Source organism: Marmota marmota, unplaced genomic scaffold (genome assembly GCF_001458135.2).
Source record: "Marmota marmota marmota unplaced genomic scaffold, marMar, whole genome shotgun sequence".
In the NCBI taxonomy this organism is placed as follows: Eukaryota; Metazoa; Chordata; class Mammalia; order Rodentia; family Sciuridae; genus Marmota; species Marmota marmota.
Window position 1 is genome coordinate 81,305,803 of NW_026000026.1, and position 19,142 is coordinate 81,324,944.

Sequence of the window (19,142 nt, forward strand, 5' to 3'; positions counted from 1 at the left end):
TCAATAACCCAACAATCAATGGGATCAGATTAGGAGGTGTTGGGGGTTGCCCTAGACAGGAGCTGTGCACACACCGTTAAGTCCTGAGTAGAGAGGAACTGGACTGCTATTGCACCTATTGAAATGCAAGTGGACTTGCCTCTGCTCAGATAGAAAGGTGCAGCTCTGGGAATGGGCATTGCCCTATTGGTGTGGGCTGCCTCCTGTTCATTGGTAATCCTACCCTTTGCCATTTTTTGTGTGTCCCCTATATAAGAGTAAAGAATTCCAGTGGCTCTCTCTCTTTCCACAGACCCCTAAGGTCACAGAGTTGTCCCTGGATTTTGGAAAGGTACTTCTGTGTGGTTGCGTGCTTTCTTCACCATTTTCATAAGTTATTTAAGTAGTCAGATTTTGTGAACCCAGCATAGGTCGCCAGCTTCGATAAATGGAGGCCCTACTGGGATATTTTGTTGAACCATGACACAAAGAAAAGACCACAGACTCCAACTTAAGTCAAATTAAAGTAAGCTTAATTTGTGTACACTGAGTGAGCTGATCAGCAATGGTCTCCCCAAAACCGGGCTAGAGAAGAGCCCCTGGTCTGATTACAGGGAAGTTTTTAATAGCACAAAAAGTTACAAAGGCGGGGTGTGTGTGTGTCGGAAACTTACAGCTAACAGGGTTCTGGCAAGCATAGTACAAGGGCAGATAGCAGGTTTACGATCTACATTGTTTACATCTCAAGGTAGGGAGCAAACTCAGATTCTAACATCAAAGTTAATGAGGAGCAGCTGGGATTTCAGAGAGGGTTGTTACCTGGCCAAGGAGAGCAGGGCACCAGTAAGTTGAAAGCACAGGCAGGAATTCCAAGCAAGTTTTAAAAACATCCAATTATGTTCAGGTCAAATAGAAATCTTGGTATTTTACAGTGAAACAGAAATGAACTTTTTGTGACTTTGTGACGAGCTGGCTCCCAATCTTAAAATGGAATTAGGCTGGGTTCATCACATTGTAAGGTAGTTAATAAAATGTATTCGGTTGAAGTGTAGCCCTGTCTCATAAGCATGCTTTTTATGGCTTATTGCAAAATTAATGTAGATTTTTTTGAAATATTTTAGAGGAGATTTTTGAATTTATGTGCTGGAAATTAATATTTAGAGAAAGAAGGATGAGAGGAAAACATTGTTTTCACTATGGGACCTTAAAATTCCAGAAGTTTTCTGCTTCTAAAAAGTAAATTTTTCCCCCCATTTTTTTTTGTTTGATTATTACTTTCTGGAATTGTTTGGGAAAGTTAAATTGAGATAGTGGATCTGCTGAATCTCTCTCTACATCCTTGCCAAGTATGCATATCCATCTGGTGACTATGGCCCAGCTGTTCTGAGGGGGATGCAGGACTCTGGCCACTGTTCCCTGTGGAGCCCAGCTAGTTCTTCCCCTTGTAGGGCCTGGTCTAGCCAAATAAAGGCTGCCCTGGGGCCCATTCTGGGGCTTGAAAAACTTTTATTTTTATTTTTAGGGTGCTCTCACGCTACAAGGGGGAGCTAAGGGAGAGGAGAACCACCCATAGGTGTACACCTTCCCACCATTGGGAGAGTGCTGACGATCTGCAGAGCCCAGTTGCCTCCACAACTGGGATGATGTGGAACACCCAGCTGCCACTGCAGGGACTCTGCAGCCCCAGAGGGATTGGTGGGATGCCCGCGCCCAGTCATAAGGAGATTTGCAATGGAGAGGTACAGGCGGAGGAGCCCGGCGCCCAGAGCCCAGCGCAAGGTGGGAGTCACACAATGCTGGCATGGCCGCCACAAAGGTTCACCCAGATGAGAGCGCTACTACTGCTGGCCGGGCCTCTGCGGGCCTGAGGTTCACAGAGCAAGGAACAGCGAGGCTCCGGATGGCAGCGACTGGCAGGGGTGCAGACAAAGCTACCACCGCCCGCCCATGGAATTCCTCCCAGGCAGACAGATGGGACAGAATGCGATCCACTGGGGAAGCTCTGGGAGCGTTTGCCCCAACAGGGCTCGTCCCTGGGGCAACTGCTCACTTGTGCCTTTTCCCAGACACAAAGTCCACCCCAGGAGTGAGCCGGCTACACCTGCTGGCTCCAGGCTATTGCAAGTTGGTGAAAGTGCAGGCTGGATGGCGCCAAGCCACTGACACGTGTCTGTAGGCGCCGGCCCCGCCCCAGCAAGACACAGACAGCCAATGGGGAACTTTGTTATTTTGGTACAAGTGGCACTAAAAATTCCTGCTGTCGCGATTACCATGGTAGCCCGTCAAGGAAACAGAAGGGACTGTAAGAGGCGTGTTTCCGCATCACTGGGCACTGCAGAACTTCAACCAGGATTGTTATGGTCAAAAGATACAATGCAGGGGGGCAGAATCCTAACATTTCAAGCAAAACTTTGGTTACACTTTGGGTCCATGATTTTACACCCAGAAATCCTTCAGCTACATGGCTGCCAAATAAAACTGTGGAAAAGTCCCTCCTCCTGCTTTCTTGGGCTTTCCTTTGGTCCCTCCCATTGTCACTAAGCAGGACTTCCCGCTCTGCCTCTCAGCTACTAACATACTTTTTTTCTCACCCAGGCTGACAACCAGAATTACAAGGCCGGCACCCAGTTGTTAGAAAATTCCTTCATGATTTTAATACACTCCCACTACTTAAAGATATTTCTTTTTCTGGTAAAATTTGATTTGACAAACTCTTTCATTAAATAACCCTATATTTTATCACTCAACCGGTTCCTTTAAAATCCTTCCTTTTCCTCTCAATGGTTGTTACCAAAAAATGTTACATGATGAAAGGTAACATACCTATACTTCTTTGTATTTTGCTTTTATTTTTGGAGATTATGAGGATGCATTTTGCTCCTCACAGGAACAAAAGCTGGCAACCTGAGACTGTAATGACAGATTCGTGGGACCCCAATAGACCTCCAGGAGCCAAATCCGATGCAATCACATACGAGTCTTTATTGCAAGCTCGAGCCTGGACTCACAACCATTTCCAACGCAGCTGTCCCGGGGAGTGAGCCCTGGTCCTTAGTTCAGTGAGATTTTATAGGTTTTTTTTGGGATACTCTATGCATCACAACATCACACAGCAAATCATTCCACACTGCGGGAAAATCAAACAACAACTCTTAACATTGATTAGCACATTCACTGGAGGGGGGGAAAAGTTGGGTAAGGGTGATTGGTTAGTACAAGAGGGGGATTCGTCTGAACTGATTGGTTTAATCTGTGAGGGGTGTATGTGCTAAACTGCATGGTTTCCCAACATGTTATCAATTACCAAGACTACTGGTGGGGTCATCTGGCATCTCAGGTATTTTCCCTGTCTCACGCTGATTGGTGGTTGCTAGGGGGTTGCTATGGGTCCTCACCTAGCCTAATTGAGTCAGGGACACTTGACTGGCAGATCTCTCCTGTTATTTACAGACAAACAACTCAGCAGGGTGGCTGTGTGTCTAGGAGTGCTCTGTGGGTTTTTCCAAGGACAAGGGTCAGGCCCCTCCCTTTGGACAGGCCTTGAGGTAGAAGCTGGGTTTTCAAAAATGGAGTCACATCAGTTTCTCAAGACAATTTTCTCACAATGTTCCCGTGATGACCAAGAACTTCTTATTCTTCTCTTTTCTGACTATATAAATACAGAAGATAAATCTTCTTATTTTGGCTACACCCCCGTGACATCACATGTAAGAGTGCACTCATAGTTAAAAATAAGTTAAAATGGATCAAGATATTTTAAGAACCACGTGGTTTCATAAGATTTACATAATTATGAGCATACCTTTATTCTTAATGCACATTTTTCCAGTTATTTAAATAATCTATAGTCTTAAATTCATAAGCTAATTAACATATATGTGCCTATTTGCTTCTAATTGTTTTCCCGCAAAAGGAAACATGTAAATTTTACTTTTACATATGCATTTCTCTGATGCTCTGCCTTTTATAGTTAAAAATATTTAAGATAAATGTAATTTGCTATACTTACTACATTATAAAGTTTGAATTATAACCATCAAATGATCTCTAATTCCTAAATCATTATTCAGGATTTTGTAAATGATAGACAGATATAATTCTATGAAGCAAAGATGTCCAGATAAATTCTTACTAAAAAAAATAATGATTATTTAGATTCTAAGATTTACAAGAATTATTTCAAATATAACCAACGAATTCTAAAAGGAGAAATTCTAGAAGGAAAAAAGGATGCTTCTACAGAGAGAAAGGATACATTGGAGAGTCATAAGAGGAAAAAAGAAATCATCTTTGGGTAAAAGAAAAGGTCTTTATATATTCTAAGATTTTAATGATAAAAGGATGTAAGCTAAGATTTTTGTCTATATTTTGACATGACAGAACTTATTAAACATTAAGCTTATACCTAATAATTTTTACTGTTTGAACAAGGACTAAATTTTTAGTGAATAAAATTTATATCCTTGATTAAACAATAAGTGTTTTTGAATACTACCTTGAGTTCCAATTTTGAAACTTCTGTTTTAAGACTAAGATTTATATGTGCTGCATGACCAATGTGATTCTGCAACCTGTACACTCAGAAAAATGAGAAATTATATCCTATCTGATTCAAATGTATAATATATCAAGGTCATTGTACTGTCATGTGTAACTAATTAAAACAAATAAAAAATAAAAAGAGAGAAGTGAACATACATGTTTTTGTCTCCAAGTGGGATAGTTTCAGTTGGAGAATAAAAGCTAAATCTTGTTTCATAAAAAAAGACTAACATTTAATTGATCTCAATAATTACTGCTAATTCTTGCATATGTTAGTGTTAAAAAATAAAGTTGCAAACTTAATTGGAAATTTATTTATATCATGTAGGGTTCTCTGACTGGACTTATTTTCCATCAGATATATGATAAGACTTGTATGCTACTCCCTACACTGGGAAATAACCTTAATAAATTTTTTTTTTTAAAAAACAACTTACTTTAATATTCTAAAAAATAAGGATAATTTGAGACCTTCTCTCAGGAAGGGATTACAAGTTTCTTTAATTTGTCCATTTTACATGTAACATCAAAATGGATCAGCTAGTCTATATACTTACTGGAAAATTACAATGATTAATAAAAGATGTCTAAATTTTATATCTAGCTTCAACTATTATCATCAGAGAAGGACTTAAAAAAATTGTCTACTGGAAAAAACGATCAAAGGGGACCTCTCAGACTTGATATAGACAAAAAAAAAAAAAAAAAAAGAAAAAAAAAAGAGAGAGAGAGAGAGACAGAGAGAGATTTTTAAAAGGTCCAAATACATGTATTGTAATGTTTCAAAATTTATGCCAAATATCTGACCTCACCTAGAAAGATATTATGCTTAGCTAAATTTTAAGGTAAAAGACCACCCAAAATAATTTTAAAAAGGATTTATCTTAACCATGTCCCAGTAACACAAAGTAGGGACAAACCTGATAGTCCATGTGTAGCACAGACAACTCCCCCAAACAGATTAATATCCAACAGATAAACAAAATGCCACAAAAATAATTTTAGTAAGCCTTTAGAAAAATCCTTCTATTTTCATAGAGAGACTTGAAAAGAAAGCAAATAGCATCCTAAACTTATAGAGGGCCACCCAATTTCAAAGGATTACAGAAATTGGCATTATCCTAACCAAATTTAGCTGTTATCCCAAAATTTGTACAGAGATTAAATAGAAAATATAGAAAACATACAGACAGAAAGAGATGAAAATGCTAATCTTAGCCCCAAGAAAAATAAGCTTCCTGGGTAAAAAATTTCAGTCCTCTTCTAAGTTACAAATAGATTTTGGAAGCCTCTAAACATTGAAACAGGGCCTTACTTTGAGCCCCTGTCAACAGTTTATAACTGAGGAAAATAAAAAATAGTTACCCCTAAAATATTAGACAGACAGCCATGATCAGGTCAGTTCAATAGCCAGTAGTTAGTCTCAATAGAAAGTTTAAAACATAATAAACCCATTCTCTACCTTAACTAAAAACAAGGTAATGACCTATATCACACGTTCATATTTTTGAAATTAATAAAGTCATAAAATATACATAATTATTAGAGCCAATTTTGCTACATTAAGTAAAACTATTAAAGATGTTCATTCAACCATTTCTTTATATGTAAAGATTTTTTTGACATAAGTCCCTCAAAGGTTACTGCTAGCTCAATGTCATATAAAATTCTAAATTAGATCACTGTTTTAAACCATACTGTTGACTTGTTTTTACCCATTAATATTTGAGATACTAACTCCCCATACTTAGGTTAACACTAAGTTTGATAACAGTAATGACAGTTTTTTCATAGATTGATAAACAAAGAACTATTCACTTTTCCTACTTCATTTTTATTAATGGTAAAAAATAAAATACCTTTCCTGTGCTTATTAAACACATGTATTTCCTATCCTGGAAAGATGTCTCTTTCTCATGTGTGTGTGTGTGTGTGTGTGTGTGTATCTTATGCCCTTAGTAAAGGCCAAATCTCCTAAATTAAAAACTCTGTCTCTCACTTAATTCCAAAATAAGATAATTATTTAAGTTAATCTAGAACTAGTTTCAAAGTACACATTTTTATATACAACTTATCATGTTCTTCATTATTGGTAATTCTGTTAAAGTCAAATCAAGTCATACATTTAGTAAAGGCTAAACTTCTATTTAACATGGTTCCTTTCCAATTCATTAATGTTAAACTTAACATAACTAGTAAGTGACCTTTGTCAAGTTTTATGACCACCTAAAGATAATAAAACCCTTCTTATTATTTAAATACTTGTACTATTGTCTATAACTTAAACTAATGATGTTACGGCATCCCAGGCCTCTACTCATTTTTTTTAAATAAAGAAAGGAGGAAAATAGGACCCCATAAGAACACATTAGATCTTACAAAATATTTAATTTTTTTTCTTAATTGTGATATTGAGAGTCTTACTGCTGCTTAACATGATTTAGTAAGTTGAATCAAATTTCTAAAGGTAGAGTTCAAGTTGGTCATCATAGAATGGCTGAAAAACCTGATACAGAAAGGTAAATTTCCAGCTGCAGAGTTGGCAGCAATGCAGGTTTCACCAGCTTGACAGGTAAGTAAAACTTATGAAGAATTCTGTGGATCCATTTCTCAGGTCCACTTTTAATGTGCTTTGCAATGTGAACTGGAAAGTCCACCCATGTAACTTAGATTGATTATATTGACTATATAGATTAATTATATTGACTATAATGATCGATTACCTATGTTAATCTTATGATACATGTTGGCTGTCTAAAAGTTTTTTTTTTTTTTTGAGAAAAAGCATATGAGAAACCTAAATCTGCCAACCGTTCTGGTCCTTAGAAATTAGGACTATATTTATATATCTGAACAATTGTCAAAATAGAAAGATTATTGAAATAAAGTTTTCCTATATAGGCCAGTTATTCACAGACTGGTCTCCTAGAATTTACAAAAACAATTACATAAGGATGCCATAATTCCTAGGAGCTTAGACCCTCAGTGAGATGGCATCCAAAAGGAAGTTTGATACTTAACTTCTGCCTCCAGAATTTTTGTATTACTGACAGACCTAAAACATTCCTTAAATGTGAGGATTAAGAGAAAGGATGATAAATATCCTGTAACCTATAAAAAATGCAACTTGCCTAATTGTATCACTAGTCATAATAGAGGAAAAGGACATTGATCCTTCACGAATGTTCCATTGTCCTATTGTCAGCTGGCATTTTAGAACCCTGCTGTGATGAAATTAAAATTCAGGCTTTAAAACAGGTACCTGCCAATTAACCAGACCTAGGCAAGATCTTGATCTCATGATCCTTAAAGTGTCTACTTAAAAAATTATTGTTTCTACAATCAAGGCCTTTGTGACTATATCAAAACTTATGACATGTGAATTTTCTTAATAATCTGAATTAAGTTACTTCCAAGATTCTCCATAGTCAGATGAATACTGATGGAAGGATTGGTACAAAGTTGAACACTCTAGAAGCCACTGTAATGAATAATACAAATGAGCCCTCTGCTCTATGGTTTGAAGAAAGGCTTAAATGCCACACCAATTAAATGTGTCTGTGTTACTATGGTCAAACACAATGCTTCCCACTAAAATTGGGAAAAGGTTAAAAATCTTCTGATAAGTGTTTGGCAGAGTAATGATAATAACCTGGGTCTTTTTGAGTCAGTTAAATGACTTCAATCCTGGAGAAATACTGAAGCATTCTGCATGGTATATTATTGGACTGTTATCTTTGCTATTAATCCTCTTTTGTATTGTGACAATATGATGTCATGCCCTCAGAACAAGAATCCAGGAATTCAAGATAACAACTCATCACCTACTCTTTCAAAGAAAAAAGGGGAAATATGTAGGAGCCACTTTGGATAGGAGCTATGCACTCACCTTTAAGTCCTGACTAAAGAGGAACTGGACTGGTATTGTACCTATTGCATTGTAAGTGGACTCGCGTCTGCTCAGATAGAAAGGTGCAGCTCTGGGAATGGGCATTGCCCAACTGGAGTGGGCTGCCTCCTTGTTCCTTGGTAATCCTACCCTTTATTTTTTTTGGATAGAATGTTCCATGGAACCTCCCCTTGTGTGTTCCAGTGGCTCTCTCTCTTTCCACAGACCTTAAGGTCGCAGAGTCGTCCCTGGATTTTGGAAAGGTACTTTTGTGTGCTTGCGTGCTTTCTTCACCATTTTCTTAAGTTATTGAAGTAGTCAGATTTTGTGAACCCAGTATAGGTCACCAGCTTGGATAGATGTGATAAAGAAGTATTAATTAGGGTCAGAGCATGTCATGAGGAGACTGATGCCTTTATGGAAAGAAGGGAGAAAAATGAGTCTCTTTGCATACATGCACCAAGGAAGGCCATGTGAGGACAAGACTGGCATGAGTGCTCCACCCCAGGACACAACCATGCTGGCACCTGGATCTTTGTCTTCCGGTTTTGAGAAGTGTGAGAAATAAATTTCTGATGTTTAATCCACCCAATCTGTGGTGTTATTGTAGCAGTCCAAACTGAACAAGACATTACTACTCACGGGGGAATCATTTTTTGTCTTTCTAAATCAGATACTGTATTTCACCTTAAGGAAAATCAAGTGATAGGCTACTGAATAGTCAAGGATATTATCAGTAAATAAAAACAGTACAACAATCCATATGAAGTGTCATGATGTATTGAGAATATAAAATCGCATCAGCAAATACTTTCTGGCATTAGATATGGATTAAAGCAATTCCTTACCATCACAACAATCAAAAGATCAGCAGTAGTCTCCAACCAGAGAGCTCTCCTAGGGCTCCCCGTTGCTTCCAATACAGAATCACAGATTTCCTTTAGTTATTGTCTCAAAAAAGATTCTGTCTAAATAGGATTCGTAGAAACTGGCTAATAATCATTTATCTTGAGTTGTGTTTCCTATGGTTATGGGTTTCTTTCTACTTTGGTGTTGAGGTCTCCCTATTGAGAGTGGCCAGAAGCTATGATAGTCACTGTCTTCACAGGATGGATGAGGGCAGGAGGGAGTGTAAAGCTCAGGTGTGTGTGTCAGGTGAGATGATGAGGATGGGAAACAAAATCCATGAAACAAAGAGCCAATTCTTCCCATGTTCCAGAGAGGAGGGGAGTGCAGTCAGGACACAGAGAGGAATGGCAGAGGTGACAGGGAGCTTGACAATGTGTGTGTGGGAGACTGAGGATGAGAGGGAGAGGAGGGCAGAGAGAAAGCAAGATGGGTAGAAGGGGAGAGAGAGCAGGAGAGAGAGAGGGAAAAGGCCCACTGGGATTATCCTAGAATTAAGGCCCATGTGTCTTTTCCTCTAGGATTTCCCATGGAGGTTGCTGATTGGGTAGTTTCAAGATAAAATGTGAGCAGAGGATGGCTCTGGTGTTGATCATTAGGTTCTCTTGTGGTCAGCAGCTGTGTGAGGTTTGGATTTGAACTGTTTTCCTGAATATTTGGCTTTAAGGAGAACTTTAGCATCATCAGTTACCGTGTCAAGGAGATAAATTTGCAAATAATATATTTTATTATAGTAAAGAGCTGCACCAAGGGGGCCTCCACCATGTATAAAAAAATTCTTCAAATATCTCAATAACATTTCCCCTATTGTTTCTTCCTTCTCAGTTTCCAACAAAGTTGGAGATTTAATGATTTCTTTGAATTGTTCTTCTGGCACTTGCAAATGCTTAGCCAAAGTTTTCAGGGATGCAACATCAACTCCAAAAAGGACTCGATACTGGTTTAAACTTGCCTTCAGCTTCTCCACCTCATTGTTACTGAAGAAGATCTTGAAAGGTGTGAAGGCAGATACTCCAGCATTGAAGGCTTCTAGCCAGATATACTGCATCTGAGAATCCCGTTTCCTTTCAATGTCTGCCTCCATAATGTTAGGCAAGGAAAACTTAAAAATGTGGCGCTTTTGAGCAGGGAGATCCTTTATTAGGGTGTCCATCATGATTGGGAAATCATACTCAGATAAATTGTTGTTGGAAATTAAGAATACCTGTGGTTCATCAATGTTATTCTTCTTCAGATTTCTCACACAGTCCTCTCGGATCTGCTGCAGGACGTTTTCTCTGTCAAAGGTAGTTGGCTTAGACATTTCTTCATTTCGTAAATCAGAATCCACCTTGGTTCTTACAAAGTAGAAATTCTTCTTCGTAGTTTTGATTGCCTTGGCCAAGTCTAGGTCAATTTTCTTGAATCGTGTAGCAGAAACAATAATGAAGAAGTCATACTCCCTAAATTTTACTTTGTCCAGATAATCTTTTGGCTCTAAATTAGTGGCTCCAATGGCAGGCAGCTCCCAGATTCTCACACTGGGAAAGTTTGGGTGTTTGTATGCAGTTCTCTCCATGGTCATCTCCACCACCCCAACAGGAGCTGCATCTTTTTCTTCATGTCCAACCCCTCTCAGGGCATTGATGAAACTGGACTTCCCTGCTCCAGACTCCCCTGTCACAGCGAGGTCCAGTTGGGTATTGTCAATTTCTTTTAAAGCATACCTGATTGTAGAATTTGCCTCCTGAATGTTCCCTTTTTGTAGGAGTGACACTATCAAACTGAAGGTTTTTTGAGAGATGATTATGCTTCCCATCTCGAAGTTGTTAAAATATGAAGTAAATCTAGGAACCAAAGCTTGGTGTTGCACATGATTAGGAGTAGCAGAGAACAACTGACCCATGACTGCAAGCAAGCAAAGTAACTGAAAGAAAGAGGGAAGAATAAAGTCAAAAGGGTTATTACACCAGAGAACATCTTACAGCTTTGATCTTACCAAAAGTGCTGTAAACTCAGGGCCATTATGTCCTTAGTTATGTCCTGAGCTGCTTCAGTTGTATCAGTCTGCTTTTTTCTTGTTTAAATTCTTTATTAGGGAAAGGTTGAAACTGAAACAAAGTTAGGGAAAACATCATAAAAAACTGCATGTGTTTTTAACTAGCTTCAATCCTAATTCACCTAATCCTACTGCAGGACTCTAAAGCCAACCCAAGATATCATCATTCGGTATATTTCTCCTAGTTATCAGGAATTTTTATTAACTTAAGTTCAATAAAATTACCAAACTGAAGTAACAATAATACTTCATTGTCCTCAATTCTTAATCAGATCAAACTTCCCCGACAGCCACGTTTTTGTTTGTATTTTTGTTTTGCAATATTGGTATGGGTCTAGATGTTAACAAAGGCAAGCTATTTTATTTGATTGATGTACTTCTCAAGTTTCATTGGTTTGCTTTTTAGGTACTTCTCTTGGCTTTGGAACTCACGTTGGTGAGTTCTTGTCTTTCAGGAGTATTATTAACTTGCAATAATGGTTAAACCCACTAAATAAATAGAACATTTCAGCACATTTGAGTTCATGTCTAGTTCCCTTGTTGTCTTTTAAACAATTTTTTTATGAGAGTAATCTAACTGTACAGAATACTTTTTGAAGTGCAACACTTCTTTGGGAAGAGTATCTGAGAAATCCTGCTACTCTTTAATGTCACCATGTGAGATCATTTCTTGTAATAGGTTTATTAAGATATCACTAGCATATAAAAACCGTATATGTACAATTTAATGCTTTGATATATGAACTCTGTTAACTTATAATCAAAGTCCATTTATCTAACAAAACTAGCACCCCTACATTGTCTGTGTGCATGTGTCTGTGTGTGTATGGCGTATAGAGTGAATGTTAAGATCTATTCACATGGCAAATTTTAGGTGTATAATTAAGTATTTTTAATTATTATAATCATTCCATACATTAGGTCTCCAGAACTTGTTCACATTGTGTAACTGAAACTTTGTATCATTTGCCCAACACATCCTTATTATTCCCTTCTTCCAGTCCCTGGCAACCACTCTCTGATTCTATGAGTTTGACTACTTGGGATTCCACATATAAATGAGATCAGGAAGAACACTTTTTACGTGGGTAGCAGAACAGACCAAGAATTTCTAATGTGACTTTAGTGTTAGATTTTCCATAATGTATTCCCAGATCCATCTGAACTTTCTTGGCCTGAGTCTTCAGGTGGATAGCTCCCTCACCTCCCAGCTGCCAGTAAGTGGAGCTATTGAGAGGCAGCAGCAGTGTCTGAGTGTGAAATGAGAGGTGAGAACATGGTCTGCTTGCTGTCTCTTTGCCTGGGCTGTATTTCTGATGGTAGCTGCATCTGCCACTAAGAGAATCACTGCTAAGTGGCCTCAATCAAGTGTTCGTAATCCAATAGAGTTTTTTAGAAAATGTTTCTCCCAGTCTTGCTCCTGTGCTAGCTTTGATAATGGCTTTTTATATTTCCTGGCTTCTGGTGCCTCACTATCCCTTATTGACCTGCCTCACCTGGGCTAACTTTCTGAAGTTGCTCTCGCATCAAACTCTCTTCATTTGAAGGCTTATTGATGAATCCTCCACATACTGTAATACATGTCTCATTTTCTCTTAAGTGAGGTGCTGCAAGGATATGTGCATCCTTTCCTCCCTAAGGATACCATGTATCTGAACAAGTGATACAAAAATAGAATAGCTGAAAATTCTGAATAAATATTCTGTTACCCAAATATATATTTGATTGTGTCATACCATGTTAAATGGTCTTGTCCTATTGTTTCTGAGTTTGATAGAGGGGTGACAATTACATTGTGAAGAAGACTACTAGCTTCATCAACAGAAATTAATAAGCTCTTGCCCTTGAGAACCTAAGTTGTTGCCCATCTCCAGTTTCTACATATGAGAAGTGGCTTAAGATTAACTGTGAAGATAGATTATTAGTGCCTCAAGACAATTGAGAGTTTTCAGAGAATACTAAATGCTTTTCCACTTTTGCACTGATGATTTGGTAATAGCATGTTCCAGTTCAACTGAGTTCCCAAGGCAAAGTCTTGTGTCTTCCTTCCTGTCCTACCTCCAGTCTGTGGAGTCTTTCTCTATGCTTTGTTCCCTGACTACTGGACATAGAAATTGGATATAGATTGGATATAGATATACAGAGATGAGAGAAGGGAGAAAGAAGATAGTCTTTCCATATAGGAAGTGTTGGAATTATTCCTGCCTCTATTTCTAAGCTTCAAAGAGCCAAAGAAGATGAAAACAAATGCACTGAGGAATTTAGCTTAGATACATAGAGAATGAGCAAGAATAAACCCAAAAGAGCAAGAGTAAAGACAATAGCAGTGTTTCTCAGTTGCCATACAGGGACAGGGTAATTCACTTACTGCCACTAAAGTCCTACAAGAAACCTGAACTGCGGGCTCCACTGAAGAAAGGTGGAGTAAGCACTCTGGGAGCCATTCTGACTCCAAAACACCTCTTCTATACTTTAAAGGAGTATGTGTTTAAGGAGCTTTGGCAAGACTGCCCAGGATAAAACAAAACAGATGATATTGGTGTTCATACTCTCCAGAAAACTAAATCCATCTCAGAATTCCTCTGGCCCTGGTTGTTCAGAATCTCTCATGTTTTCTAGTAGATATTCTGCATCTGCTCCTCAGAAATGGCCTTTGGATTCAGATTTTATTGATCCTTTAATGAATAAAAGAGATAGACTATCTCATTTGACATAGAGAATACAGCCAACATTAAATGGGCATTTGAATCCCACTAAAGACAAATCTTCGGTAGGTGCCCTACCACCCTGCATCTGCTTCCATCCCCACCCCTCCTCCACTGTCTTCAACTCTCCTGCCTGTCTCAAATCCTCCTCAGACTGAAAAATTTGAACTCCAGTTTCCCTAACACTCCAGAAGGCTGGGGAACTCATGACCTACCTCTTGAAAGTTTTAATGAAAATGGTAGTGTCTATGAAGACCAGCACGACAAAATACCTCTAGGTCTTCTCTGGAAACCTTATCAGCTGGTTCAGTTCTAAAGTGTCCATAGCCTATGGAAGAAACCAATGTCTCACAAAAATTCCAGAAAGAGCTCTTGAAAAAAAAAAAAAAAAAAGCCGGGCAGGGTGGTGCATACCTGTAATCATAGTGGCTCAGGAGGCTGAGTGTGGTGACTCGGTGACACACGACTAAACCAGTCAGTCCCTCCAGGAGAAGTGGGCTGGCATGAAATAATCACACAAAGACAGAGAAATATCTTTTTCTTTGGGTTCTGTGATGGTCCCTCTGATCCAGTTGCCACAAAGGAGGCAAGGCAGGCAAGAAAGAGAGAGAGAGAGCATGCCTCCAACCCAAGTTTTATTGGGGGAAGCTGTTCCAAAGTACATTTTGTCAAAAAAGGGCAAAGGGTAAAAAGGGTAAGGTTCCAACAAACAGGTTGGTGGGTGTAATTCAACCCCATCAGGTGACTGCCCACTCCAGAGCTGTACCTTTCTTATCAGATCAGAGGTAAAGTCCATTTGCATTGCAATGGATGCAATACCAGCCCAGCAACTCTTTAATTCAGGACTTAAAGGTGTGTACATAGTCCTGTCCAGGGTGGTTCCAAATAGCTGAGGCAGGAGGATCATAAGTTCAAAGCCAGCTTCAGCAACAACAAGGCACTAAGCAACTCAGTGAGACCCTGTCTCTAAATAAAATACAAAATAGGGCTGGGGATGTGGTTCCAGTGCCCCCAAGTTCAATCCCTGGTACCGCATCCCCCCACCAGTCTAAAAAACATAAGGAAAAATACTTAACATTGCGACAATTAGAAGAAGAAGGAAGACGTTTGAAGAGCAGAAGAAATTGCCAAGCTGAGTAACTCCAGTCTGGATTGCTGTGAGGGAGTTACAGCAGGTTGCAGTGCCTCCATGGTCGGTGCCTTGGTTGGTGCCTTCTTCAACATTGAACTCCCAGGATAACTATATTGTGATTGTCTGCTATAAGCAATGATGGAATTACAAGGACAATTTCAATTCTGAGTATGATGAGAACAGGACTTTGCTGGCCAAGATGAAAGTGGCAGCTAGAAGTTTTATCAAACATTGTGCAAAACAAACAAACAAACAAACAAACAAAAGAACACACACACCGTTCTCCAGATAAAAGAGTATCAGAAGGTTCATGAAGAAGTCTTACAAGAATATCAGCCAATCAAGCACTGCAGTCCCGATTACTAAGGAAAATACAGATGTGAGTATCTTCATAACAAACTGGCTCACATCAAAAGACTAATACTGGATTTGACCAACAGCAAGCAATCATGGCTCCAGAACTCTGCTTGCACCAGAAGATATGAATTAACTTAAGTTTATTTATAGAAAATTACAAGTGAGTTGCTCTAAATTCCTAAAAAGATGAAAGTTGGTCCTGGTGAAAGTTTCAGTATTAATAAACTTGAGTCCCCACACCCCCCATTTTACTTTGCTTTCTTGCATTTGAAGCTGCTTTTTTTCTGGTCCTTTCTTCACATTTTCAAAACTTGTGTTTGTTAATAGAAATAATTACTTAGATTTTGGAGCTCCAGTGTCCATAACTCAAATCAATTTATTTCCTTGAAAAACTTATTATTTTTTTTACTAGAAATAATTTTTAGTACATAGTTGGGGCTCCAATGTCCACCCTTAAAAGTTGTGTGTGTTAATAAAAAAATAATGTGCAAGGTGAAATGCTTCTGGAGAAACATAAGTCTATTTTCTGACCGTTTATGAAGGTGAACTCTTTGCTTTCAATAGTAGAATATTTAGAAATTTGCATAAAATTAAAAAAATTAAAACATTATTTTGGAGGGTTAAAAACAAAATTGTATGAGTTTTTATGAGTGTTTATGAGTTACATAGGTTGACTTGATATGAAATATCAAATCTGCCCTTCATTACAATGGCTGTCTTAAGGTATTGGCTAGTTGTGTACTGAGTGTGGTTAATCATCAGCCACACTGTTTCTCAGTGATTAGAGCAATGGGAAGGACATTGTGGTCTACCAGTGTCTGGAAGCATGTGCCCAACCTGTGTGCAGAGGTGATGTGGATGTGAGCATTTATGAAAGCAAGAAGATGCTACTCTCTAGTAGGTCAAATGCTCAGGTTAAACAACTGACCAGGGTTACTGTAGGTTTTTTTTTCCCCTGTCAAATTTCTACTTCTATTGTGAATGACAAAAACATTTCCATTTCAACACATTGTCATATTTATAAATGTTGGGCAAAATTGATATAAAAATAAAACAGATCTATTGTTTGGGGGCAAAATTGTAAAATTAAATGTGTATGTAAACAATTTATATGCTGCTATAAAGCATTTTTTGAAGAGAGACATGCAAAGAACCTATTACCTACATTAGATGTATATTTAAAGATTTTTTTTTTCATCCTGGATGCCAGGAATATAGAAAAGAGCACGTATATTTAAACATAGCATAGTCTTATTCATCAAACAGCATAAACTTTCATTTCATGAAGTTTTTCTGTTAACACTGATTTAGACTATCTCTATTTTACTTTATGGGAACATAAAGTATGTAGTCTAAAATTTAACATTTTGAACTGAAAAAATAAACCATATAAAAGAAATATGTTTTTGGAAAACATGACATATGGAAATTAGTTGTAGATGAAATACAAAATGACATACAATCTGTAACCAAGAAAAAAATTAAACTTCCTTATTACAAAACAGCTCAGATTGAAATGGTTCAAAAAATTCTACCAAGTATAAAAGTTCAGAAAGTATCTTTGTATATAATTGTAAATTTGGAAAGGAGAGTAAAAATGTTTTACCCATGCTTAATTCATTTTAAATATAAAATACACTGATGATAAAACTTAATGAAGAAAAGATGACAGACCAACATTAATTATAATTAGGGTTAGAAAAGTGATAAATAATAACATTGGATATCTGAAAGCATCATATGTGTGCACACACAATAAAAATAGTAGGTATAAATAAACAGGCAATTAGTCATGAGTGTCACATGCTGGAAGCTGGAGGAAACAAGATGATGTTGAGAAGGATTTTCAACCAGCTCAGGATTGGCACCTTTACAGTTACCCTCTCTCTTTGAAGTCTTCCCATATGACTTATGGACCCCACCATTATTCAAGAAAACAGCAAAATTCTGCAGTAATCCTTGATCTTCTTTCTCTCTTATTCTATTTTAACTCTGTAAGTAAGGAAAAGGGCCCAGTACATCGAATTTTAGAACCAATATTAAAGAACATGGTCAATGCATGTGCCTCTGGCAATGGCTCTTTATCAGGGCAAACTTGAGCCCACAGGGACACTTGACAGTCTATGTAGAAGTCTCTGGTTGTCACAACTGGGAGGTGAGATGCTACTGGCAGGGACAAGGGATGCTGCTTAATGTCCCACCACACACATACTGAAGTATTATCAGGCTCCAAATGTCAATAATGCTAAGAGATGAGTGGGAATCCAGTCTTTCTTCCTTTAAGCACCTTATAGCATATCACAGTACTGGGGTGGGCTGAGCAGGGCAGAGCCATGATTTGGAAAAAAATTACTTTCATAGTTACGAAGTCTGGCCAGGGAACTCCTTAATAGTGGTGCCAATTTTTCTGCTTGAAACTAAGGAAAACACACAGAAATGTGAAGGAATCCATCCAGGGTGTTGGACTGAAGAGGGAGGATGGGGATGAGGGCAACTTCTGGGAACTATGCAGACCTCACGTGGCAATCAGGGAATTTCTTCTCAAACCAATCCCCAGGGAAGATTGGAAGATGAGGAGGATAATAAAGAACATGATGAACCTCAGAAGCATAAAGCAAGCAGCTTGGCAACCTGCCCCCTGGGTGGTGCTTGTGAAGCCCATTGAATTCTGTAACCTGGGGGTTGATGGGCCCACATTGACCCCAGAAGGTCATGGGAGCCACCTCAGAGCACCTGAGAAACAGACAAGCTGGGGTGGGAAGAACCAGTTGCTGATTCTTGGACCAAGCCCAGGGTGAGATTGGTAGCTGGTAGCTAGCAATGAAAAATGAAATGCATGGAGAGGTCACAAGTGTTTTTAAATTACTTTAGGGTCTTCTTTACTCTACTTTCAAAGAAGAAGAGAAAGCAAAGTTTGGTATTTAATTTGTAGAAAATAAACAGAAGCAAAGGAGCTAATGGGAAAATACAACAAAAGAAATTAATGGGACTAACTCTTGACAGGATTCATTGATGTTGATGTGAAGCTAGGAACTATGGCTAAATGTGTCTTCCTTTGTGTGGTAAATATTTTTTTAAAAAAAAGTTTCCTTTTTTTAAAAAAATATTTTTTTAGCTGTAGATGGACACAATACCTTCATTTTATTCATTTATTTTTATGTGGTGCTGAGGTTTGAACCCAGTGCCTCACACATGTTAGGCAAGTGCTCTACCACTGAGCAAAGAAGATTCCTTTAGTAGCAAAGACACACTAAGGTAACTTCTGATCAGCTACTAACCTCAGTGCCCACATTAGCATGGGATTGATTTGTAAATGAAGTTTCCCTAAATAGGATGGCCACCATGACAGTTCTGGAGAGGACCAACTCCCTTGTCAAGGTGAAGAGGAGTTGAACACCTGATTGTGGTACAGAATGTGGTTCCCAGCTCTCCTGGTAAATACCAAATTTGGAGATAGCACTATCTTCTTTGTTGTTCTCTGCTCAGAGATGACCCACTATCTCTTAAGAGTACTCTCTGCTTATGCCTCACTTTGCTTTTACTTACCTTTCACCCATAATAAAGTTCTTTTGCATGTTTTTTTTTTTTGTTTGT

At 38.3% G+C, this 19,142-nt stretch overlaps 1 protein-coding gene and 1 pseudogene across 5 annotated transcripts; one reads left to right on the forward strand and one right to left on the reverse strand.

The window, feature by feature from the left end:
• Nucleotides 1-9,159: 9,159 nt before the first annotated feature.
• LOC107142892 (interferon-inducible GTPase 1-like) lies at nt 9,160-14,825 on the reverse strand. Of its 5 annotated transcripts, XM_048811804.1 has the most exons (4): nt 14,474-14,825; nt 14,275-14,387; nt 11,295-11,406; nt 9,160-11,222 (listed from the first exon to the last, which is right to left on the reverse strand). In XM_048811804.1, exon 4 carries the CDS (start codon nt 11,199-11,201, stop codon nt 9,912-9,914), a length of 1,290 nt encoding a protein of 429 aa, XP_048667761.1. In that variant the 5' UTR covers nt 11,202-11,222; nt 11,295-11,406; nt 14,275-14,387; nt 14,474-14,825; the 3' UTR covers nt 9,160-9,911. The 5 variants fall into 5 exon arrangements, with proteins under 5 accessions (XP_048667761.1, XP_015341929.1, XP_015341913.1 ...); XM_015486443.2 differs by lacking the exon at nt 14,275-14,387; XM_015486427.2 differs by lacking the exon at nt 11,295-11,406.
• LOC107154559 lies at nt 13,813-14,386 on the forward strand (annotated as a pseudogene).
• Nucleotides 14,826-19,142: the final 4,317 nt, after the last annotated feature.